Genomic DNA, 26,684 nt, shown 5'->3' on the forward strand with positions numbered 1-26,684 from the left:
TTTTTCCATGGAATTCATAGTTCATAATTTCTGTTTTCATCCCCTATTTTTTTACACACCTTACTGTATACACACACGTAATTCTGAGAAAATTTATGAGAATATAAACTCAGAATTGCAAGTCTGAATTTTGAAATACAACCAATAACGGTGTAACGGTAAGTTTGGGGTAAGTAAGATTTTAAAAAGGTTTTTGAGAGAAGTGTTTTATGCTCACCAAGGGTGAGTTTGTTTGATTAAAAATACATTCAAAACAGTATTATTATAAAAAAATTATTTGAATTTAAACTAACTGGTTTCAATTGTAATATATTTTAAAACTGATGGCAGAGCTGGATTTACAGCATCATTTCTCCATTCTTCATTGCCACATGATCCTTCAGAAATCAGTTTAATATAAAGATTTGCTGCTCAAGAGACATGCCTTATTAATTAACAGTGTTGAAAACTGTTGTGTTGCACATTTTTATTTATTTATTTTGTATAAACTGATATCATGATATTAAATGGATGACTAGAAAGTTTAAAAGAAAGTTATTATATTTTTGTAACAATGTAAAAGTCTTTAGTGTCTTTAGTTTTTTTTTTTTTTTTTTTCAATTGAACACTTTCTGTCACATTTGTTCCAAACCTGTATTACTTTTTTATCCATGAAACTTTAAAGAAGATATTTTGAGGAATGTTAGTTTTTTTCTTCTTCCATACAACAAAAGTATACAGGGACCAGGGATCATAAAGCTAATAAAAGGACAGAAATAGATGTACCATAAAAGTGGCTTAATATCAGGTATACTGTGTAAAGCAAACAAACAAACAAAAACTTTCAGTCTTTAAACTTCAAAATGTGATGTTAAATTCAGTGTGTTGCTTGTGTTGAACTCTGAAATGCCTGAGTGAAACTAGTTTCTACAGCAGTCATTTTCAGTGTACACTGCTGTATATCTCAAGTCATTTGATTTGAAGGTTTATACTGAATGCTTTGTGTGAGGAATGGACTGAAACTGAAGGCACTATACACTGGTAATCAGCTCTCAATCCTCATTTGCCCCTGGTGACAAAATAAAAATTATAATAATACGAGTTTGGAATAAAATGATGCTGATTAAATAATTATAATTTTAATAATTAATAATTTGTTACATCTATATAGCGCTTTACTACGGACTCAAAGTGCTTTGCATTGTGAGGAGGGATCTCCTCATCCACCACCAGGGACTAAATGATGTCAGAATGTTAATTTCAGGATAACTATATAATGCTTCATTAAAACTTGAATGTATTTTTTATTCTTTTGCATCTGCATGCATATAATGGCACAGAAAATTCAGTAACCTTACCTGCAGCTCAGTCTGAACCTCACCTTTAAGATTTTCTTCCTATAAAATATTCCCATTCAATCTGTCACTTGAGCTGTGGTGAATCACATGACAACAGGGGGGATGTAAACTCCTGTAACTCTTCCAGTTTCTGCTTGCATCTGAACAGTGCTGTGGAGCCTTCTCCCTGACTGCGGCATGGGACCCCCTTCTGTTGCTGTGATTTCCTCTCTTCTTTCTAGGTCTCCTTCTGTGGGATGTCCCATCTCCAGACACAGAGAGGCAGGGCAGTTGGGAGTGTCTGGTTTCATGTTGTTAAGCCTGCATGAAGTCTCAGTGACAGCGTGGGAGGGGAGATGTATGTATGTGCACAGATTAAGATCTGTTACTTCACTGGATTGAGCTTTGTATAACTCAAGCAGACATGCATTGATTGTATATCATGCCAGGATGAGTAACTCAATAAAGTATCGTGGTCTGAGAGAACAATGATGGCTGCACTGTGTACATTTTGTGATGAGTGATTTACATTGCAGCAGCAACAGTTCCTTGAAATAGTGAATAATAATAAAGTTATAGTTAAAGGAATAGTTTATCCAAAAAATGAAGAATAGCTTTTACTCACCCACATGCCATTCAAGATGTAGACGAGTTAGTTTTTCATAATAGATTTGGAGAAAGGTAGCATTACATCAACTGTTCATCAGTGGATTCTCTGCAGTGAATGGGTGCCGTCAGAATGAGAGTCCAAACAGCTGATAAAAACATTCAAAGTAATGTAAGTAATCCACTATAGACTGGTATTTTGGCAAGAACAAACAAACTCATCTATATCATGGATGGCCTTATCTAAAAAATTACCTTTATCTACAGTCTTTCTTTTTATGCTCTTAATTATTAATTGTAGAAGCTGCTGATACTGAATTGCTGTTGATTATTCAAAGGGATAAATGTTATTTGAGAATTGAAAGTGAACGCTGCAATTTACATAAATTTATGTAAAAAGGCTCTGTTTTCTTTATCTCTGTCTCTATCTATGGATAGACAGTATTTCTAGACATAGTATTATTATTATTATTATTCATGTATTATTATTATTTTAAATAGACCATGGGCTTTTTCAAGACAGCGAGTAGATAAGATACTGCTCTGTTATATCCATTTTAGTGTACTTTATTTTACTATACTATATTTTTAGTCTTTAATGTTCTGATGCTCAAATGAGTGTATTACTACAAATGACCAGTAGGGTGAGCCATTGTGCTGCCAGAATGAGCTGAAGGGACAGGTGGACTGACAACTTCTGTCTGGAAAGAGAGTTCAAGCACAAGTCTGTTAAAGAACTATTCCAATTTCATCTAGATGCATTATCAGTCACACCATTCAGAACACTGGGTTCATTTTTAAATCATTAAGTTATATTATATTATATTATATTATATTATATTTTTTGCCATTGCAGCATTGACAGCAAAATAAGGCTGACTTGTGTTTGACGTCTCAAGTATTATTAAATTAATGCTGGATATCAATCCATCATGTCACAGACTACTTGCCCATTACTGAGTTTTCATTGTGAATTACAACTCTGAATGCAGTATTGTTGCATGATGTAGTTTATTCTTCCACAAAGCCTGTCTGTATCTGGAAAATCCTGGACCAGATTTACCCTCTTCCAAATCCTCTGGAAATATACACACGAGACCACATGAACAGTGGATCTTGTCATATGCATGAATGCAGTCTATTCAGTCGATTTCCTGTTTTCATCTTCAGATGTTCAAAAACATGACTTAATACAGTTCATCATAGAACATTATGAACTATATGAAAATGTGCTTTCTAAGAGCCACTTGGCAGAAATGAATAGAACATTGCTGTTCACTGAAAGACAAACCCTATAAAGCCTGTATATACGCTTAATAATAGCCAACATATTTTATTAACATATCAGGTTCTCTTCACATCAGTAGGCTATATGGTCCGCATTTATGAAACTGGCTGATTACAGAATGGGCAACTTTTTGAGCAATATTGGGAACTTTGGGAAATGTTACCATCACCGGGCATCCAGGTGAGACACAGGGCCCACGACCGATCTAAAATATCCACATAGAAATTTGTTACCCATTCTCAATGAAAAAGTGCCCAAGCAACATAACTAAAAAAAAAGTAAGGATTTTGATTCATCTCAGTTTGATCAAAATAATTCATTCACTGATTCTTTTTGTAAAATTTTCTGCATGTTACAAATTCTTTGTTATGGTCAGTGTTGGGGGGTAATGCATTACTAGTAACGCAAGTTACGTAATCAGATTACTTTTATGAGTAGTAAAGTAACGCATTGATTTAAATTTACTTTAGAGTGACTTTTTAAAATAAGTAACACCAGTTAGTTGGCTTTTCCATTTGTTCACTGACAGCTCTCTTCTCCCATGTTGAGAGAAATCGGGAGGACTGTGAGGCACTTCCTTCAGCCTGCCTTATTAATTCACTTTTTGATGTAAGGGCCTTTACAGTTAACAAAAATACAACTTTTGGGGTTTTATTATCAAAATAAAAAAACAATATGCAAGCATAGCCCAGGTGACAAAAAGTGACGTAAAAGTAACATCATGCATTAGGCTACTTTCCATTAAAAAGTAATGAAGTAATGCAATTAATTTCTTTTTTATGGAGTGAAGCAGTATTCGCAAAGCATTAGCCTACTTTTAAAGCATTTTCCCCGACACTGAAATTTGTAGACACGTTACAGTTGCTATTTAACGTGTCATTTGCAAGTTACAGTAGATGGTGACAAGTGTTTTTTTTTCCATATAGGTTATAAGTGATTCACTGAATCATTCACTCAACCGATTCATTAAATGTCAAGTCTTTCAATGGCGACCAAATGAATGAACGAATGTTTTTGTTTAGTAAAATGTGCGTGTCTACAAATTGACTAAGGGATTCCAGAAAGCGTCTATGAATTCTTTCAGTTCACTTATGAATAAGAAAGATGAGTAGGCTAATGTAGTTCAGTTAAGCTTTGAGTTGCGTTCAAATCCAAAACAGAGACTCGTTCAGTCTGTTCAACCAATGAAACGCTCCTTCAAAATCGAGATGGCTGTTGGCGCATTTGACTGTGGTCGCTTGAGCAAACGTCGACACATTTCTCTACAAAATTGATATATGTGTATAAATAATCTGGTTAGTGTAAGAAATGTAGTATGTTTAGCCTTTATGTGTGTATTTTAAGAGGAAACTACAACACGTATTTTATAATGTCAGGTTATGGTGATGTTGCAATAGTTTGACTTGGCACAGATGGCCTGTGGAGTAGTGGTAAATTATTTAAAAATTCCAAAGGATAGCTCTTTAATTGTCAATACATATATGATACAGTTAAAGTTATTAGTTCTAAAATTCTCTAGATGATGTTGAACATCCACCTTCAGTCAAGTGTGACGCCACCGTAAGAACCGTCTTAATTAACCTACAAACTTGTTCACTCCTGTCAGCATGTTAAGATATAGTGGACTGCATTATCCACGGACATTATTATGCTGTTTGAAAATTACCATTAATTTTATATCGTAATCCGGGTTTTATCCCCCAGGAGTGTGAGATTTGTGGGAAGTTGGCAGAGAGTCAGAAGTTTAAGGCGAAGTGATGATCCTACCTGAGGCGTTTCTCAGGTTTCATGCAAGACACCCGCGCGTGAGCGACAGCTGCCCGGAGCCTGGACTTTCTCCCAGACCAGCAGAAGTGTCGGCGTGGATTTGAACAAACACTAACCTTCGGACGTACGATACAAGGAAAACCTTCTGTCTTGCTGAGAAAGGTAATGAAAAATGAAAAGAAAAAAGATTAAGGATATTTTAGTGGTCGTCATGTACTGGCAACACATGTAAATGGACTGGTTAAAAGCACTCTTGATCTTCTTAGTCTTTAATAACTTGGCATTGAAGTTTGAACTTCAGAGTTGATTTGTGCTTTTATGCAACATAGCCGAATAAGTTTTTCCAAATATTCTATTGGTTCAAAACATCAGCTATTACTGATTACTAATACTACTTTTTTTTTTTTTTTTTTGCTTTTAGAAAACTTAAGTATATCTGTGCTTTGTAGTTTTATTATTTCCTAATTTTTCTGTTATTGTGATTTTTATGACATATTCTGTTTATAGTATGGATTACAAAGATCCACCTGCTGAGCCCAATTATTGGTTGTAATAGGTGCTCTTTATGGCAAACAATGTGTTGATATTTTTACACATTCAGTGTTTGAAGTACACATCTCAAAGTTGTAAGATCTACTCTCTCTATATAAATACTTTTCTGTCAAATAACTAATGGAGAAATGCTGATTATTATTCACAGAGGCACTGATTGCAGTGGAGAGGTCACTCACAGTACCCACCAACAGTCTCTCTGATCGCCCCATGCCTGCTTCTGTGTTGATCAACTGTCTGTGTCTCACTTTATTGATCATTTTTTCTCTTAAAGATGATGCTCACAGAAGAAGTGCATGCACTTGCACTTCATTTTGCAGTTCGTTTGGTTAGAGAAGTCCACTGATATACTGAGATAAAGCCTAAAATCAGTTATCAGGAGTTTCAGCTGTTTCTTGTTGTTGTAATCCTGAAGATACTTTTTTCTTTCCTCTCAGAGGAACTTAGTGCACATCTTCATCACAGAGCCCCAAACAACATTCATGTTGTCCCCCCGGATGACAGTCCTGCTTATGGGGTGCCATGTGCTCATTATTTAAGGATGGGTCACTTCTTGTTGTTTGTGGTTCTGCTGCAGGTTTGCATGAATGATAATCTGAAATACTGCGCACAGTCAGTTGAGGTGAGAGGAAACAGTGGCTTTGGCAGATGTGTCGGCTGACACTCCATCGAGCTCATCATTACTGACTCTTTGATTTGTATCAGGAACTTTAGAAGAGAGCACACGGGGTCAAAAACTGATTAGTATCACAGGTTAGGTTTTTATGACAGAGTATAATGATCACATCTTCATTTGTGCAATGATAGTTTAGGCTAGAAATCTGTGCCGGTCTGAATCTTGATGAGTAAGAAGTGAGAAGAGACAAGAATGTCATTTTCTGTCTAATGATATCCACCTTATTCCTAAACGTGGAAGTAAGCCTATGTGCAAGACTTCTGGTTCATTAGCTGCTATAGGGAAATATTGAGAAGAGTAACGTGCAGTAACGTTACAAACCAGTGTGTTCATAATTCAGATAATACACTGATATAATATGACACATCAGTATGAAGCAAGTAAGACCGGAGGCCAAAGACAGATTTGACAAATATTCACACACATTTTTACGAGAAGAATAAGATGGACACTGAATAACAAATAAACTTTTGGTTACACTTTATGTTAAGGTGTCCTTGTTTCAGTGTAAGTATACATCTAAGTACTGAGTAATATTAATTAACTACATGTACTTACTATATGATTAGGATTAAGGTTTGATTTAGGGTTAATTACATGTAATTATGCATAATATATTGTAGTGATTACATGTAACATGTGTAACAAGGACACCTTAAAATGAAGTGTTACCAAACTTTTATTTAGTAAGGATGCATCAGTTGATCAAAAGTGACAATACAGACTTCTAAGTTGTTCCAAATATTATTTGTAAAAAAAAAAAAAAAAAAAAATCTGTTAAATAAATGTAACAGATTTTTTCTTTTGAACTGTATAGATATATATATATATATATATATATATATATATATATATATATATATATATATATATATGACATATTTAATTTTTACATGACAACATCTTCCAGATATGATAAATCCTTCAGATAATGTAAAATTAAGAAATGTAATATTTATGGATTTGTGATTTTTTTGAATATACTATCAAATAGCTTTATTTAGTTTACAGTGGATACATTCACAAAACCCTTTAAGCAGCAAGCTAGCAGGCAGCATGTGTTACAGTGATTTAACCAGGGTCCAGAGATGATGACGCTAAGCAGAGTGTCGGCTGTTTACCTTTGCTAGGCAACTTGCTGCATGAATATAGAATTCCTCTTTTATAGCCGGGCTTTATTTTTGGAGACACTTTTAGATGTTTTAACTCCTGACCAGACACTTATGGACATGAACTATCTCCTCCTACCCTTGGATAAAACACTGAGATTCAGATTTCGGTTTCAGATGCACTGCATGGCTGAGACTGTCCCATGTCACTGCAGGATGTCTCTTTGGTAGTAGTTCCCTTTGATCTGGCCATTAGAGCCGACATTCTGTCTCTCTTCCATCTCTCAGCACAGATATTCACCTCCAGAGACATCCTGTTTACAGACATACTGACCTCAGACGCTCTAGTTCACATGTGTGAATCTGTGTGGCCATTCAAGCATATAAGCATCTGTAATACAGTGTGAACATATTCAATTAGGGGTTTTTCTTTATACATTTGATGGATTATTTGTACAACATTTAATTATTTTAACATTTACGGTTAAATGAGAAAGGTTGTAGGTTCAAATTAAAACAGGCATTAGCTGCTCCATAATTCAATTCAAGTTTATTTGTATAGTGCTTTTTACGATACAAATCATTGCAAAGCACCTTTACAGAAAATTAAGTTTCTACAATATTTAGACTTAGCTTATAATTGGTGACTGTCAGTTTATGTGTAATTGACAGGAATTTTCAGAAAAATTAATACAAGACGTAGTCAGCCAGACGATGAGCACTATTAACAGCAATTACAATGTGATTGCATATTAAGCTGCAACATTTCTTAGTTCTGTATAAGTAGATATAAGTCTGGTTTAAGTAAAAATATAATTTTTAAGCATTTTTAAGCAAACAATATAAGGTTTAGAAGCATCATCTTAATGATCATAATTTTGAATTTATTCTCAAAATATTACTGCTTTGATTTTGTTATGTTGTTCTTGAAACTTGTTCTGTTTTTTTTTTCTGTTTTAATGAGGCAAGAAATGTTGCCCTTGTACAATAGAGTAAGAGCTTGCAGAATGACCAGTGAGTCACTACTGTTCGAAGCTTTGGAGTCAGTCAGATTGTTAAAGAAATTAATACTTTTATTCAGCAATGATGCATTAAATGGATCAAAAGTGACAGTAAAAACATTTACAATGTTACAAACATTTCTATTTCAAATAAATGCTTCAGGATTTAAAGTATCTTGGAAAACGAATGGGCTAAACAGTTATTTTAAATTGTGATGATATTTCACAATATTGCTCTTTTTAAAAAAAAATCTGAACTGCTATTTAAAAACATTACAAAATTGTACCGACCCCAAATATTTGAATGCCATAGTTTATGAAAGCATGGTCTGTTTCATGAATGTTATGTTATTTGGTCGTGCTAATGTTGTTTTCTAACTTTCATGATGCATGCAGTCACATAAACTCATTAATATTCATGAGCCAAGCCCTCATCACAGTAAGATCGTGCAGTTGAACTTGGAAATGTTGCTTGAAACAGCAGCAAAACACAGTGGCAAGCAGTAGTGCTATAGCTACTCAAACAGACCAAGGTCATGAACTACATGTCACAGAACTTTTCAGTAGCAAGTGTGTTTAATGCCGTTTTAGGTTTTGCTGTGGCATTGAAACTAGAATCAAGAATAATCTAATTCAATTTGTAGGTCATAGACTAGAGACATTCTGGTATCGTGACAACCTCACTATGCGAGCCTCTGCTAAATGGTCACCTGCTGTCCTGCAAGTGAGTGGAGGGCTGTCTTTAGGGAGCCGATGGCTTCATCTGCTGCCTTTTGGAAGTGAGAGGATCAAATGCATGCTCTTGAACGTCTAGGCCCAGATCAACTACTCTCCTGCTACTCTTTGCCAGACCCTACCAAAGCTTGCGACATCCTTGCCAGGCTTATGCCATGAGTAAGAGAGCAAGATATCTCAGGGGGCCAGGTTGCCCCCTGTCCCGCGGGCCTTCATTAGACACACAGATCAGGTTGGAGTCTCTGTCTCGTATTAATACCTGTCAGCAGCCCAAACTCCATTTAAGTCCTGACTCTGGCTCCTCGAAGTGACGCCTGCGCTACTGCTCGCTGGACCTCCTCTTTGAGAGTTTGCTAGGATTGGCTGTGCAGGGGAATGGAAAACTGACAACTGATTCATTGTTTAGAGATGTTTTCCTGGTAAAAGCCAGACTCTTTGTGAGATTGAATGAATTCCAGTTTTCCCAGTATGGGAGCCCTAAAGCGTGTCTGGGACTGTCGGTTATGAGATGACGTTGATGTGTGGGTATCTTGAGACTGGGGCACATGAGCGATGGAGTTTCACACCTCTGCGTTTAATTAGTTTGCCTGTTCAATTCAGATGCATGCCTTGCACAAGGCAGATCATCACTTCCTACGCTGCCCTTCAGCACTGGAAATGTATACCATGATTACTTAATAAAGTTGCATTAATGGTATACATTTCCCACTTGGAAGCCTCAGATCTTATGTCCGCAGATTTTTTGCCTGTGCTGACATTGAAGACGCATTCATCTAGTTTGGTTGACTCTGCAGGGAGATGTTTTCATAAATGTGCACTGGGGTACAGTGGCTCTCAAAGCCTGAGACCACTTGTGAAAGTGCTGCTGTTTTGTTCTTTATTTCTATTTGAACACATTATATATATCAGGTCAAGTAAAAAAAAAAATTAAAATAAATAATAATTTTTTTCAGCAAGTGACAGTGAAAACATTAATTATGTTAGAAAAGATTTCTATTTCAAAGAAATGCTGTCCTTTTAAATTTTTAAACAGTAGAAAAAAAATATATATTATATATATATATATATATATATATATATATATATATATATATATATATATATATATATATATATATATATATTAAGCAGCACAACTGTTTTCAAAATTGTTAATGAGGATAAATGTTTCAAATCAGTTATATTAGAATATTTCAGAAGGATCCTGTGACACTGAAGACTCAAAATTCAGCTTCGCATAACACAAATAAATAGATATTTTTTTTACAGAATTATATTAAAACAGAAAAAAAGTTGTTTTAAATTGTCATAATATTCCACACTATTTTTGTTTTAGTGTATTTTGATCAAATAAATAGTTGTAAATTTGTGTAAGTATGTGTGTGTACCTGTGTGTCATGATCTGTGACTGCGTGATGACCGTATGATTGAGATGTTTTATGCTTTTCGTCATTGGAAAATAAAACTGGGCCACGCTAGACAGCAGCATTGGATGTAAAGTGATCCAAGCTTGTGACAGCAGTAGAGTTTAGCCTTAGAGTTTAGTTTGTTCTTGGCCGCTGTGACAAGGTCTTGATTCTCATGCTTGCTTGGCCACTAGCACTGAAACTGGAGAAATACAGTCCCAATGGGTTTAACAGAATGAGAAGAGTGCACAACCCTGATAACATGTCAGGGAGGACATGAGGAAATGTTGTGAGAAGTCATGTGTGTGTGTGTGTGTGTGTGAAGACTATGTCCTAGATTATTATTTTATTATTATTATTATTTTTTTTTTTTTTTTTTTTTTTTTGTGGTTATGATAAACAACAAAACCCTGTTTTTGTGTTGTTTTATATTTTATTTTATTTATTTTTGTATTATAATTTATTTATTTTTAATTTAATTTATTTTATTTTTTCATTGTGTGTTATGATAAAGACAATGAAACCCTGTATAAGATTAATTGAAAAATCTTAATTGTAAGACTTGACAAAAATACAGATTTTAAGATGTTAAGCTGGTCAGTGATTTATTATTATTATTATTATTTATTTTATTTTTTAAGTTTAAAACTGTTATTAGGTGAAATTACAACAACGTTTTGATATTTAGAAGTTATTAGAGCTAGACTGTAAAAACTATTGTTCAAAGCTGTAAATAAAACAAAGATTATTAGAGTATGTTTACAAGAAAATAATATTTCTGTCAGTAAACTCAATGTGTAATTGCTGTTCCTTTGTAATTATTTGTGAAACTTACTGAGAACTTCTGAGTGCAGTAAATTCTCCACCAGTTGTGTTTCAGTGCACTGCCAAATGTTTTGGTGTGTTTCCACAGAGAATAGTGTAGTATTGCTGCATATTCTAGGTCTGTCACATTGTGAAGCAGCTACATGAGTATGATTTCATATAATCAGAAAGAGCAGAATAGCTGTTGTTAAGGGCGGTTAGTAATGTCAGAGGTCACAGGAGGGGAGAGCGGGGACACTGCCATGGCCATAACATTGCTGGAGATCTTTCTCAGTATCAGTGCAGTGTTAGCAGAATTCACTGTTGAACTTGAAATGGTTTTGCTTTCCTCATGAAATGTTCAAGAGTAGGCTATACATCAGAATACATACATGGAGTATTTGGCTGGAGCGCGTGCGGTCACACAGGGTGAGGATGCTAGACAAGAGGCGATCGCTAAGCGTCAGAGTGTTGAAGTGTGCCCGAGTACAAACGAGATATGACTCCACGAGAGCAGGAGAACACAACGTGTGCATGCATAAGAGAACAAGAAGATAGAGAGAGACTGTCTGTGTCCAGGGCTCTTTGAAAGCACGTTATGGCGTCGCTTTATCAGAGCTACGAGTGGTTTTATGACAGGCCACTGATGGAGGAACGGTACTGTATTTCATATCTGAGAGACCCAGCGGCGGCGGGGTGATGGGACAGTGGAGTGGCCACTTGTAGCTGTGACTAAGTGTTGTCATGAACACTGTTGTAATGCTTGCTCAAAAAAGCTCCTATCGTCATGACTTGAACAAGTGGACACGTTATTCACTGTTAGTCATCTCTGAACACTGAGCTGATTCCTATATGTCCGGCGTTCTTTAGTACTGTTTCCCTTCAGTCACTTTTTACTTTCTTTGACTTTACCTTTATTACAGTTATGTGGCTTCTGATCTATGTTTGTTAGCTTTGAGGCTTTCTCTGCCTAATATCATTGTTAATGGCAATGATTATTGATAATTATTGACACTGATAATTCAAGTCTATCAACAACTTTAAAAAATATATACTCTACTGTTCAAATTTGGGCTTTGTATGATTTTTTGAAAGAAATCTCTTTCGATGTTTACAGAGGATGTATTTATTTGATAAAAAATACAATGAAAACAGCAGGATATTATTAAATATTACGACAAGTTAAAATAAGAGTTCTCTATTTGAATATATTGTAAAATGTCATGTATTCCTGTGATGCAAAACTATTTTGTTTGCATCATAATTACTCTAGTTTCAATGTCACATGATTGTTCAGAAATCAGCTGAATATGCTGACTTGCTGCTCAAGTAACATTGTCTTATCATTATCAATGTTAAAAACAGCTTTGCTGCTTTAATATTTTTGTGGAAACCATGAAACCTTTTTCAAGATTCTTTGATGAAGAGTTCAAAAGAACAGCATTTATTGAATTGGTTAAAAAATTAAAGTATTTTTTTTTCAGTACAAGTGCCTTCACTGTCATTTTGATCAATTTATTAGGTCCTTGCTGAATAAAAGTATTTATTTCCTTAAAAAAAAAAAAAAAAACTTACTGACCCCTTACCTTTGAACTGTAGTGTATGCCCTGCCCAAACTTTAAACTTTGTTTAATATGAAAACTGTGATTGTCAAGGCCTTTCGTGTATTTTATTTTATTACAGCTCATTTAGTGAAATGAAAAAATCTCTTTTTGTATTAATAATGGACAACTTTATTAAATCAGCCTTTTTAAGCCTTGAGTTATAGCTTTGAAAAAAAGTTTCTGCTAAATGCATTAATGTAAATGTAGATTTTATTTGACAGCTTACACTGTAATTCACTGCTGTGTTTGGTTAAAAATAGCCTTAATGGGGAAAGGAATATATATGCATGTAGAATCAGTAGTCTCTTACCATTTCACTGTGCTAACAGTGGGCTGCTGCTCCACTTTATGTAAATTCTCTTATTTGTGAAACTGAGAATGTGCGAGAGGCTCATAAACATGGCCTGCTGTCAGTCCTCCACATGATACGGTACATCGGCAGCTCTCCACGAACATCCTGTTTCTAAACCTCCCCTCCACCTCGCTTTATACACGCTTGTGGATTCCTTCAGTGTCTCTGGCACTGGAGCCAAAGGCCTAAAGCCGTGCAACATTGTTTGTGGAACAGAATAGCCTGATGCTGGAGTGACACTTGTTCCTGTGAGACAGTCTTGTGTTGATCAGCTTCACGCTGCTGGCCTGATCTGCCCTCTCTCATGTGGCAGGTCCTGAGCAACAGCAGATCTTATAATATGTATGAACACGTTTGTCCATTTTTTCCCTCCAGGACATTTATTTATGCATTTTCTTAAAAAAAATCTAAGTAACCTATGTCTCAGACCTAGACTTTAAATAGAACTAAGAAAATCCATCGTAAAAAGATTAAATCTAACATGAATTAAAACTATGACTAAAAAATATCAAATGGTTATTTATGTATTAAATAGAATATCAGTGTGTGTTTATGTAGTTTGTTCCATCAGTTTGTGTGTACTTGTTTGTTTGAACTGATGTTTACAAAAGACATAATGTGTTTTTAATTGTGTATATTTATGTTACATCCTATAAAATGCTATAGCTATGAAATTAGTCTTAACAAAAAATTGTCAAGAAAGCCAATTACCAAAATGTTATTTCTATACATATTGGAAATATGAAAATGAAAATTTGGTGAAAGATTTTAATTAAAACTAGACAAGTGCCAGTATTCGGTAATGCGATATATCATGGTAATGAATATGCACGATATTGTTATCGTGGGCACTTCTAAAAACTGTGAATAATTATACATTAAAAATTATTCAGAATTTGGAATGCATTTTAAGAATACTTTTCAAAATGCACAACACCGCTGTATGCTGCTTGAAAGAGCGCATGCGCTCTGATGTAAACAAGCGCACATAAGAGAAGCACATGAGGAACACGTGAGAGACGCGCTGAATGAAAGCACATTCCCTCTCTGACAGCAGATGGTGCTAAACTGCAGAAAATGCAGCCGCTACCCTGGAAACCCCATAAATAAAGCAGCTGTGCTACTTTTTAAAATTTATTTAAATAGCCATTCAGATTTTTGGATTTGCTATGATTTATATCACAACGCCAAATACTTAAATATTTAGACTTAATAGGCTATTTATAATTTTTATTTTATTTTAATCTGGACTACAACATGCCATAGATATTGTTTGAAAGTGTTTTTATTCTTTATTGTTCATTCACAACTTTTCATTATGGTTTCATTAGTTAACATTAGTTAATTCATTAGTTAACATAAACTGCCAATGAAAAATCTTCGGAATATTCATTAATCTTAGGTATTCCAATATTTAATAACACGTTGTTGAAATCGAAAGTTGAAACCGCATTATTTAATGAACTAACATTAATAAACTTTTTTTTTTTTTTTTTTTACAAAGATTATTAACTTCTGTATTAAAAGTAGCATTGTGACTGTTAATGCATTAACTGAGGTTAACTAATGAGATCTTATTGTAAAGTGATACCAATGGGTCTTTATAGATCTTTTTCACTTGAATCTGTGTAAAACGTTTAACTTTATATATTTTTCTGTATTGCTTTATTATATTTAAATGTTCAGTTTCATTTTTGTTATAAGAAAAAAGTTCTTAAATCTGTTATACTGTAATATGGCCACTTATTTTAAACTACTGTAAATTTCAATACCGTGGTTATACCGTATACCATGATAAAAGCATTAGCAATTAATTGCAACATGAAAATTTGATACCAGCATAACATATATTAAAGTTTACTTAGTAATTGAGTAATTTTGTTTTATTATTGAATCATTTTTATTTTAATTTATTAGTTATATTTATAGCTTTCCAAAAAAAAAATACACATATATATTTTGTATATAGAGTACATACTGTAAAATGCTATGAAATTAGCCTTAGCAAAAGTTTAAAAAAACAAAAAAATATCTGAAAAATGTTTGAAATGTAATATAATGTCTGTGCATCATTTGAGATATGAAAATGAACTTGTGGTAAAACAGCACTTAACTTTTCAGAATATATGTTAGCATTAATTAATTGTTATTTATTTTTTATGGTAGAATTCCAGTGTCTGAAAATCGACATTTTCCATGTTTTCTGGGTTTTTTTTTTTTTTTTTTTTTTTTTTTTAAACATTTTATCATCTTACTTTTTTTATGCATTTATTTATTTTTCACTATACTCACTCTACTCTGCCCTACATCCCTACATACTTTACCCCATATTTTAGTCCAAAAGTAATTTGAGTCTTGCTGTATGTTGACTAAAATTAAGTGTTGTTTTGAGACCAGTATGATCCTAAACAGCATTTTGGAATAGAAAGGCCCTGTTACGGCAAACCTCTAGCCGCTACAGACCCAGTTTAGCCTTTCTGCTCGTGTGACTGGTGGCATTGTCAGCACAGTGAGGAGTCCACGACTAGTGTAAATCCCCATTGACCCTATACTGGCCCTACACAACTGATGCCTTGTTCTGCCGGGTGAAAACACTCGTTGAACATGTTGCCATCTGGAACTTCACTCCTGTCTGTTTATTGTCAGCTTGGATGTATCAGATTTTCTGACTTTAATGGCCTGTTTGGATTGCGTCTGTGTCAGGGAGACGCTAGTTCTCAGGTCTCACCTCGGGCCCCCTGCTTCACAGTATATGGTGCGTAGCGATTCGGCACAAGCAGAAACTGTGTCTCTGATCTGCTGACTGTGAGCTCTGGTGGCCCGGGTGGCTGTCACCAAGTCTGACACAATCCATTAAAAACCATTGATGGGTGATTCTGTGTATGCCCTTCCTTTAAGAGATATATATATATATATATATATATATATATATATATATATATATATATACAATCAGAGAGAAGATTTATTATATTGTTAGACAAGGCCTGTGAAATTATTAAAAACCTATTAAATATGATAATTAACTAATTGAAAGTGACAATCTTTGATAATAAAAGCCCCCAAATGAGGATATATCAGAGACATTATTTTGCCACGCAAACATTGCTTGGAGAAAAAAAAAAATACACTGCACTGGTACTGCGTAACAGGGATGACTGTGTCTCTCTTGTTGCCCTGGTCTCTCTGAGAGACGAAGAAAAGGAGACAGAAAGCACAAACTCAAGAGTGTGGGATCAGAAGGAGACCAGATTGGCACAGTGAAGCCCAATAGTTGTGGGAAAATATCAGCCATCATTCATCTCTGGCAGCTGAGATGAAAAATAACCTGACAGGAGCATGTTTGGAGGAGGGAACAGTTGAGGTGGCTTGCAGTCCAGTACATGTAACCCAATCTAACGGGTTTACAGTCCTTTGGAAGGCCCTGTCCCAAATGGAGCACTTGATGTGCATTTGCAGTCCTGCAAGTCTGAGAAGTCTACAAGACTGTAGGGTGTCCCATCTGAGATGTTAGGCTTCAGAAGGGCCTTTTACCAACCTCACAATGATGTGTGGACTCACAGAAAGAGCGAAAGAGCTCAGGGTGGCATTTGAGGAGGGGAAAAATGAGCACTTTCAGCTTGTGAAGTGAATCTGTTGTGTACAGTGTGAAGTCTTGATAAAAGAGAAGAAAAACAGGAAGAAGAGATTTCTATACACACACTTATATATTTCATATTCATATTTCATATATATGAAAAGTGACAGAAAACTATTTGTAATGCTGCAAAGGTTTTATATTCTAGAACTTTGTATTTATCTAAAAATCCTAAAAAAATAAATACAGTATTACTGTTTCTACACATATATTAAGCAGCACAACTGTTTACAACATTGATAATGATAAGAAATGTTTATGGAGTGGCAAATCAGTGTATCAGAATGTTTCTAAAGGATCATGTGACACTGAAGACTGAAGTAATGATGCTGAAAATTCAGCTTTGCATCACAGAAATAAATTAAAATTGTCAAATATATTCTTATATAAAATGGTTATTTTAAACAGTCAAAATATTTCATAATATTATTGTTTACTGTTCGTATATATATATATATATATAGAGAGAGAGAGAGAGAGAGAGAGAGAGAGAGATATAACAGAAAATTGTCAATATTGATAACAGCCCTGTGTGTATATCAGGGGCGTTTCCTCTGAGGAGTGCCTCCTCAAAATATTGGATGAAAAGAAAAATTGTGGTACAAAAATAAGACAATGCCAGTATTACAAAACATAACATTAAAATGTGTACTGTATGTTTTTCTAAAGAAACATTATCCAACAGCGACTCTGCATCTCTCCTGCCTCCCCTGAGCCCATTGAGTTTTAACAGATCCTCTAAAGCGTGCAGAGAGTTTGGTGGGGGGTAATTGAGAATCAATGGGGGAAAGTCACATGAGAGAAGGCAATGCCTCCATCTCGATATGATTGGTTATATTCGGCTGTGATTGGTTCATACAACAAATCCTCTTGTGTCCTCTTCGCGTTTGTGAACAATATTTACTGAGCACTTATGACTGATGATCCCAAAAAAGAGATTCTGGGCTTTAATAAAAAGAAAATTCATTTAAATATATTAATTTAATTTAAATGTTTTTTTTAAATACAAGAAATTGTGTGATTGGGACATGAAATTACGTTATTTATATATATATATATATATATATATATATATATATATATATATATATATATATATATATATATATATATATTAGGGCTGTCAAAAATAGCGCGTTAACGGCATTAATTAGTTGTTTGTCGTTAATTACGTCAAATTTTTTAACCCATTTCACGCATGCGCAGTGTGACAAATTATTCAGGTCAGGAAAAGTCTCGTCGATCTCAGAATTCTCAAGATAGTAAAAAACAGCGGCGAGCGCCGCGACGAAAACACCGAAGAAGCTTAAGGTTTTACCCCAATTACTCTCAAATACATTCATGCCAAGCTCGATAAACAGAGACGACTTTGGTAGTTGATCCGCTGGAGCTTCTTCCTGTTATAGCGTCCTGTGTTTCACACTGCGCATGCGCAGAACGCCTACATGCAATGCAGCGAAAATTACAGCTGTTTGGAAAAGCATTTGCATTTTTACTTGGTTTTACTGGCACTTGAAGCCTTCAGAACGTGAAAATATCGATCCTAAAATATTGTGGCAGAGCAATTGAACACCTCCCAAAAACAAGAGTGCCCAGAGTGCAGAGGGCGCATGTTTGTGTTTCTGAGTTCATTCTTTTGAGTTTCTCTATGCATATTTTCATAGATATGTGGCTATATTTAACCACTGGTTCACCTAAAACTCTTACACTATCTGTAGTTAAATGGCATGGTTTGATATAGTGCTCAGGTAAATTTGATTAAGTAAATGTTAAACTTTTGAAATTCAGGAAAAAAAGAACCACATATTGATGAATCAATACATGAAAATTATGTTTCTGTGTCCTGTTATTTATCTTTTGGTACGCATTTCAGAAAAAAAAAATGGTTAGGATTCAGGTGTAATTGCAAATAGTGATTAATCATTATTAATCCACTGAAAATTCTGATTAATTTGATTAAAAATTTTAATCATTTGACAGCCCTAATACATATATATATATATATATATATATATATATATATATATATATATATATATATATATATATATATATATATATATATATATGTATAAAATAAAAACATTTTTGAGGACTTTGCCGCCTCGTTTCAGAACACAATTGGTGTATATATTTAAAACACAGAAAAAGGCACTGACAAAAAGGATGTAATGATTTTAGGGGTCCTTGAATAAAAAAGCTAAGACTCCACAGAGAGATGAAGTGGTGGGCGGGGAGGAATTTAGCAGGAGGCGGGGCTTGTCTATCGGCACAATGTAAGCGTGCAAACACACGGCAGGAATGAGTGGAGTCACCAGTAACCTGATGCCGTTCAGGGTGATGGCCTACAGCAGCTGCTGAGGTACAGCATGAGTCCTCGACTTCGGTCGCTCCCAACTTCAGGCCGACGTTTTAAATCATAACAAATTTCATAAATTCACTGTGGCACAATCTGAAGGACCCAGACACCTGTTTGCCAGAGGGTGACAGCTATATTAATCACCGGCAGGCGTGCCGAGCATAATAGGCCTCATTAAAGACTGTAGGTCGTATCACATTCCTGTCAGAACAGGTGAGTTTGTGAATGACCCAAGCTCGCCTTTGCCCGCTGACCAGTGCTTTAAGGAGCAGCATACACCCAGCAAAAAACGCGTCTGTGAGGGATGGAAGTACAGCATGTTCAATGAATTGTACTCTTAACAACCAAACAGTTGTTTTGCTGACAAAACATTTTTTCCAAAAATCTTCCAGTAGACAAAAACTAGGACAAGAGCTGGGACATCTATACAGTGCATGACATTAAAGACCCTAACTATGTCCCACAAAGCTTTGTTTTCATATGCATAAAATTCATTGACTGAGGTATATTTCATATCTGAATACAAAAATTGCATTCTGACATGGCAGCTGTTTTGGCATTTTATTAGTCAAAGTGTGTCTTTTTCCTTTTTTTTAATGAAATAAGCTGATTTTATACTATAGTCCACCAAACATGTGGAGTAAATTATTTCTAGTTGACCTACCTAATATCTTAAAAAAATGTGATGGCATGAACTTTTTGAACATCCGTCCTATAGAAGCTGCCAATCAAATTCATTATTGCTGTTTTCAAAATGACCAAAGAAATCCATTCAAATTAGAAAATGTATTTCAAAAACTGTGAAGACAGAAGAAAGATGTGATAGTGACCAGCCCCCTGCTGGGTGGATCTGGCACCAAAACACAGCTTCTGGGAAGTTAGCAGTGCTCTTCTGTCCATGTACGCACACGTGCAGTGACTCACCGCTTCACATTGCCACTGTGTAGAGTCTACACAGAGACTTCAATAAGGCCACTTCAATAAGCCCACTTGACTAAGGTCACTTGAAAAGACTGCAGGTTTGTTGATTCTTCACATTAAAATCCCAGTGATTTCTATCATATCATAACTTGGAAAATATACTCAAACATTTTGAAAAAATGTAACTTTGTTCTTACATATTTAGAAACGTAAGTGAGACTTCTTTTCTAAGAAAATTGAGGGTTGTCTGGAGCAAATCTCTTAAAGTGGAAACTCACAGACAACCCACTTGTAGACAACCCAATGAACTCGGCCTCAATCAAATCTTTGTGAACTGAATTGTTTTGTGTTTCTGAGGGGGCTGGCTCTCATCCTGGTCAAGCTTGACCCAAAAGTAGAAAAGCAGCCCCAAATTTCAGCGTACAGTTGAAGTTACATCCTTCAGTTTGTGGAGAGTTTTTAACTGTACACAGAACTTGGGGACACAGCAGCCATGCCTAAGCGAAAGGTAAACCTAATGGAGGTTTGGCGCAGGAATCGTGCTGCTCATCCAAACAGAGCTAAGAACCTAAAACTATTGCCACGTCAACTGTAAGTTTGAAAACTTTTCAAACAGGTTACTTCTTTGGTCTGTATACAGCATTTTTTGTTGTATGTGACAGTGCTGTGATATAAATAGTGCTTTAACTGTGATGTACTGTGCAGTTTAGTTCAACTCGAATATTGTTCTTAGATTTAGTTTTTAGTGTTGTCTTTTTTATTTTTCTGTGTCCTGAAGAAAGAAAGAGCCTTGTATATTAGTCTTCTTGTAATTTTGAATTTATATCTCACAGTTATAAAAAATCAATAAATAAATATGATGTTAATAAAGTCGTCTCACTATATAGACAGTTGGATCTTTCTACAAAGCAAAAAAAAAAAAAAACTAGTGTATTTTTGTGTTATTTCAGAAGTTTGTGGTTGGTAAGATTTTTTAATGGCTGCATTTATTTAATCAAAAATTAAGTAAAAAACAGTAATAATGTTAACAGTTACTATAAATTAAAATATATTTTAATGTAAAATATGTTTTTTTTGTCTGAATTTGAAATAAATATGAACAATTATAATTTTTTTAAGCATTTTATTTAAATAATGGCAAAGTTGAATTTTCAGCCTCATTACTCCAGTGTTTAGTGTCAACTGATCCTTCAGAAATCATTAAAATATACTTATTTAATGCCCAAAACATTTCTAAATAGTATTGTCAATGTTGAAAACTGTTGCTCTGCTTAATATTTTGGTGAATACATTTTTTCCAAGATTCGTTTATGAAAAAAAGTTGAAAAGAACAGGAGTTATTTGAAACAGAATGTTTTATAACACAATACAAATCTTTACATTTTAATCAATTTAAAGCATCATGATGATATAAAAGTATTAAAAAAGTAAAAAAAAAAAGTATTTTGTTCAGTAGTGTACAGAATTGTCACCTAGGAATTATACGCTATCTCACATTTTTGTCCAATTTCTTATTCTGTGACGACTTACAGTATTTTAGATTATGCATTTTGGACCTTTTCTAAGAAAACAAAAAGGTTTCTATCTACAGGAGTCTACGGAACGCAAAAACTTGGAATTTCAATGTGTCAGAACTGCTCAGAATGCAGATAGAACTTATAATTCCAATGCAGCGTGATGTCACTTTAACTATTTAAACTCAAATCTCAGAATAACCTGTTTTATTTCAAACTCTTAGAAAAACTTTTGTAGGTATGTGCAGAAATTAAGCTGTGATGGTAGATGCTATTTATAATGTAAAATATATATACATTTTGTCCCTGCAGGGCACAATTGAGAGACCCCGAAGTGGTGGCAGCCCTCCTTCAGCAGAATGTCAAGATGGCGAGCCTGCTCCCTCCCACAGGTGCCGATGTGTTCCGCCCCTTCACTTTGGAGTCGCTGGCCGAGATCGAGCGGCGGATGGCAGAAGAGGCCGCCGAGCAGGAGCAGATGAAGGCCCAGAATATCGAGGTGCCTGAGGAGGATCTGCCCAAACCCACCAGTGACTTAGAAGCAGGAAAGCCCCTACCCTTCATCTACGGAGACCCTCCACCGAATCTCCTCAATGTTCCTTTGGAAGAGTTGGATCCATTCTACAAAGCCAAAAAAGTCAGTGGCAAAAGCGAAATACCAAAGCATAGATGTCCAGAAATATTTACAAATCTGGTTTAACAGAACATTGTTTATACCACGAGAGATTTTGTGTCTCTTTTTTTGTTTTGCAGACGTTCATCGTGGTCACCAAAGGCAATACAATCTACCGATTCAATGCTGAGCCTGCATGCTACATTCTAAGTCCATTCAGCCCTATTCGACGAGTGGCCATAAGAATACTCATACATTCATATCCTTCATATAACCCGTGAAAATACTATTTATATATACTGTATATAATGTCATTTTGTCAATGTATATCAACATTTGACTGGTTTCATTTAGAGCCACAGATCATTCCTTCTGAGTTCTCCTTTACTTCAAAACAAATTATTTAGCATGTTCATCATGCTAACCATCTTGGCAAACTGCGTTTTCATGACGATGGGTGACCCTCCAGAATGGAGCAAAATAGTGGAGTAAGATTTGCAACATATCTCCGAAATCTACCCCAGTATTCTTAATAATTCTGCTTCCTTAAATTTGAATGACAATTCTCCATTCTCAATACTAACTTCATTCAAATTCAGGCAAACTGAATGACATTCTTAATTTATTTCCGGTGCACAAGCCTGATAATAAATGCTCTTGACTTAAAATCCCCAGAAAATGAGCCAACCGGCAACATAATGTGGAAGTTATTAAGACAGGTTTATATGCCTTGATTGTTTATTGTGTAATTTGGTCGCTTTCAGGTACGTTTTCACAGGCATCTACACCTTTGAGGCGCTTGTAAAGGTGATGTCCAGAGGCTTCTGCATCGGTGACTTCACATTCCTGCGAGATCCGTGGAACTGGCTGGATTTTATGGTCATCTCCATGGCGTAAGTATGACCCTGAAATGACTATAAATGTAAAAATCCGTGGTTAAACAAGCCAGTGCAAAGATTTGTTATGGCTTTCAGTGTAGTGATGAATGTAAAAAAATATGTAGAACAAAACAAAAAGTGCGACAGTAAATGCAAAATGCTGCATTCTAAAAACTTCAATTAGCAGTGTGATTAAATGCAAACGGATTGTTCAGAAGAGGATTGGAATAGGTTACCGTTTTATTTTTAACAGCAGTTTCCGTAATCAGATGCCGATCCAAATAGTCAGCACAGTGTGTGACTAATCAGTTTTTGCTCTGTCAGGGTATGTGGCGCATGAGATAGGTGGAGTCCAGCAACCACATTAGACACAGAAGCATTGTGAAAATACCCGCTCAGATGTGAGAGGTCAAGGGTCAGTTTGTTTACAGCATCACCAAAAGTGTAATGAGGCTGCGTGCAGGTCCTGGTCCTCTCAAGGCAGTCCTCCTCAGCTTCTCCATACGTGTTCCCGAGGTCCACCCCCATCTCCCTTTACAATCCCAGCCTGGCTGAATGAAAATGTTTATCCACTTGTAAAGCGAGATCACTTACCAGGCCTATTTTTAGCAGTGAATCTTAACTTCCCACTTCGGCCCTCCTCAGAACAAGGAAGGCTGCGGTTTGATTGTAGTTCTGATGGTGTCCGAGGACTTTTGAGATCCCACATTGTTGTTATTACCACTGCATTCCCTCTGCTGTCATCCATAGTATTCCTTGCTACCAATACCTAAAAGTATGTTAGTATACTTACAGTAGTCTATGAACAATTTTTGTTGTAGGTTATCAGAAAAATTGAATAATTGTGATTTCTAGTGTGTTTCCCCTTGATGCCTAGTCAATTGAATCCTCAATATATCAGGTTGGAGTGCAGGATGTTGGATATTTTAGCTACAAATTTCAGCCAAAGCTTATTTCTCTCAATATTCTCTCACAGTATTTTAGTAAACATCTCCTGAACTACTTCTACATAAATTCAGTTCACAGAAAACTACACGCCGTGATCCAGTTGCCCAACTTGCTATTGGTCCAGAGTTTACAGATAATGATGCCATTTGGCTTCTGTGATCGACTGTTGCACTCCAGCTAAATATAGTCTACACTGAACATATCTCTTACCCCAGCAGTTTCTCCACTTCTCAGAAGACCATACTTGTGGAGGAAAAACAAAGTGTCACTCGTAACATGCTGAGACTCTGCTTGTGCAAACTCTCACGAAAATATGATTTAAGAAAGTTCCTTTCAGTAAAAGAGATTTCTTTGAATGCACACTTTCTTCAGCCGGAAATATTTCAAAAGAAACAGTTACATAAATCATGTTCACTGCCAATGTACCGAAACCAGATGTACAGAAATCTATAAACAGACATGTTGGAAGCGGTTGCAATTAATTAAATCTAACATTGACTATTATCTGTCCATGTAATTACATTGTCTATAATAGTGCTGTACTAAATTATACGTAAAATATACCTTTTTTTATAATAACAGTAATAGTCAATCTTTGGTAAAAGACTAAATTGTAAAAATCTATGTAATGTTCAAGGTGTTTTTTATGAAGTGTCAGTGGTATAATTGTGAGGTTTTGAAAGAATAAGCATAATAAGCCAATAATAATCCTCTTCACTTCACCCACAGGTACCTCACTGAGTTTGTGGACTTGGGGAATGTATCCGCTCTGAGGACTTTCCGTGTTCTTCGTGCCCTGAAAACAATAACTGTAATTCCAGGTTAATACAGCATGTCATTTCACCTGGTAACAGGAAATATGAATGCTACTATTTGAAGTCATAACATGTTTTTGTATAATTTGGGAATACCTGAGCTGAGGTTTTGCTGAACTGCAAATTCCAGGTCTTAAAACCATCGTTGGGGCCTTGATTCAGTCGGTGAAGAAATTGGCGGATGTCATGATCCTCACTGTCTTCTGTCTCAGCGTGTTTGCTCTCATTGGCCTGCAACTGTTCATGGGAAATTTGCGGCAAAAGTGTGTCCGGTCTATTGGCTGGAGCGACAGTGATAACCTGACCATGCTCTTCAATTACACAGACATCAATGGCACTGCCAACAGCACATTCGACTTTCAGGAATATATTGAAAACCCAGGTGACTTCTTGCAGCAGTAATGTGACATGAAATGTAGCCCACGATAGCTGCACATATGAATTATTAAGAAAACAACTTGTTGCTTAAATTATTTGAGCCATTTTAGTGATCAGATTCTCCTTGCAGTGGTATTGATCATTTGATTTCCATTCCTCTGCCATAGCGAACCACTACTATGTGCCTGGCCAAATGGATCCATTAATATGTGGGAACAGCTCTGATGCAGGGTACGCTATTCAAATATGTTATTTTCCTCATAAGTAATACTCTTAATCAACTTTGAATTGACACTGTGGATTACCAGCAGCAAGTAGAAATTTCAGTACTTATTGTATTCAAGGAAGCCGTTTTCAACAAACTATAAATATATTGTTGTTTAAATTACCTGTTTGCCATTGCTGTTCACAGGAAGTGCCCTGAAGGGTACACATGCATGAAAGCTGGCCAAAACCCAAATTATGGCTACACTAGTTACGACAACTTTGCGTGGGCTTTCTTAGCCCTTTTCCGGCTAATGACTCAAGACTTCTGGGAGAACTTGTTCCAGTTGGTGGGTATATGCATCTTGTTAAAGTCACGTTGTTCTTTGCTCTCTTTTATGTGGCACAAATTGCTCCAATACTTTCAATGGCAGCAAAAAAAAAAACACATCTTAACATAAGCTTGTATTAGGTGTGCTGCCATTTAAATGGTTAGGGTCAGAGTTTTTATTTTATTTTATTTTTTAATAAGAAAATATGTTTATCCAGAAAAGACCCAGTAAATGAAGAAGGAAATTAATGCTGTTCATTTGAACGGTAACACTTTATTTTAGTGGCCAGTTCTCACTATTAGCTAGTTGCTTATTAGCATGTCTATTATTAATATATAGGTTGTTTATTAGTACTTATAAAGCACTTATTCTGCATGACTATATTCTACATTCCTAATCCTACCCCAAACGTACACTTAACAACTACCTTACTAACCATTAATAAGCAGCAAATTGGGAGTTTATTGAGGCAAAATCATAGTTAATGGTTTGTTAATAACGAGAACTGGACCATAAAATAACTTGTGAGCATTTGAACTTTCTTTAGCAAAGAAAAAGTATCCGCAGCACTATTGTTTTTCATGCTTCTGCGACTTGAACAAAAACACGAATGAAGCATAAAAAGTCTCTTAAATGTTTCAGACGCTCCGTGCTGCAGGGAAGACATACATGATCTTCTTTGTAGTCATCATCTTCTTGGGTTCGTTCTACCTCATCAATCTGATTCTGGCTGTGGTGGCCATGGCGTATGCTGAACAGAACGAAGCCACCATTGCAGAAGCTAAAGAGAAGGAGGAAGAGTATGCGAAAATCCTGGAACAGCTCAAGAAACAAGCTGAGGTTTGTCATAAACTTTGTCATAGACCCTT

General features: G+C 35.5%; 1 protein-coding gene across 2 annotated transcripts in view; it reads left to right on the plus strand.

The window, feature by feature from the left end:
- The first annotated feature begins 5,016 nt into the window (after positions 1–5,016).
- scn4ab (sodium channel, voltage-gated, type IV, alpha, b) overlaps positions 5,017–26,684 on the plus strand; it is a 34,008-nt gene continuing 12,340 nt past the window's right edge. The window contains exons 1-10 of one of the 2 annotated variants that reach the window (XM_026207793.1): positions 5,017–5,139; positions 21,960–22,284; positions 22,401–22,519; positions 22,659–22,748; positions 23,025–23,153; positions 24,816–24,907; positions 25,032–25,283; positions 25,447–25,510; positions 25,692–25,833; positions 26,458–26,655. In XM_026207793.1, coding sequence (XP_026063578.1) covers positions 22,015–22,284; positions 22,401–22,519; positions 22,659–22,748; positions 23,025–23,153; positions 24,816–24,907; positions 25,032–25,283; positions 25,447–25,510; positions 25,692–25,833; positions 26,458–26,655 — 1,356 coding nt within the window. In that variant the 5' untranslated portion in view covers positions 5,017–5,139; positions 21,960–22,014. Of the gene's footprint in view, positions 5,140–20,540; positions 20,725–21,959; positions 22,285–22,400; positions 22,520–22,658; positions 22,749–23,024; positions 23,154–24,815; positions 24,908–25,031; positions 25,284–25,446; positions 25,511–25,691; positions 25,834–26,457; positions 26,656–26,684 lie in introns of those variants that run through there. The other variant, XM_026207792.1, reaches the window with a different exon arrangement.

The sequence above is a fragment of the Carassius auratus genome, chromosome 28 (genome assembly GCF_003368295.1).
Source record: "Carassius auratus strain Wakin chromosome 28, ASM336829v1, whole genome shotgun sequence".
Classification (NCBI taxonomy): Eukaryota; Metazoa; Chordata; class Actinopteri; order Cypriniformes; family Cyprinidae; genus Carassius; species Carassius auratus.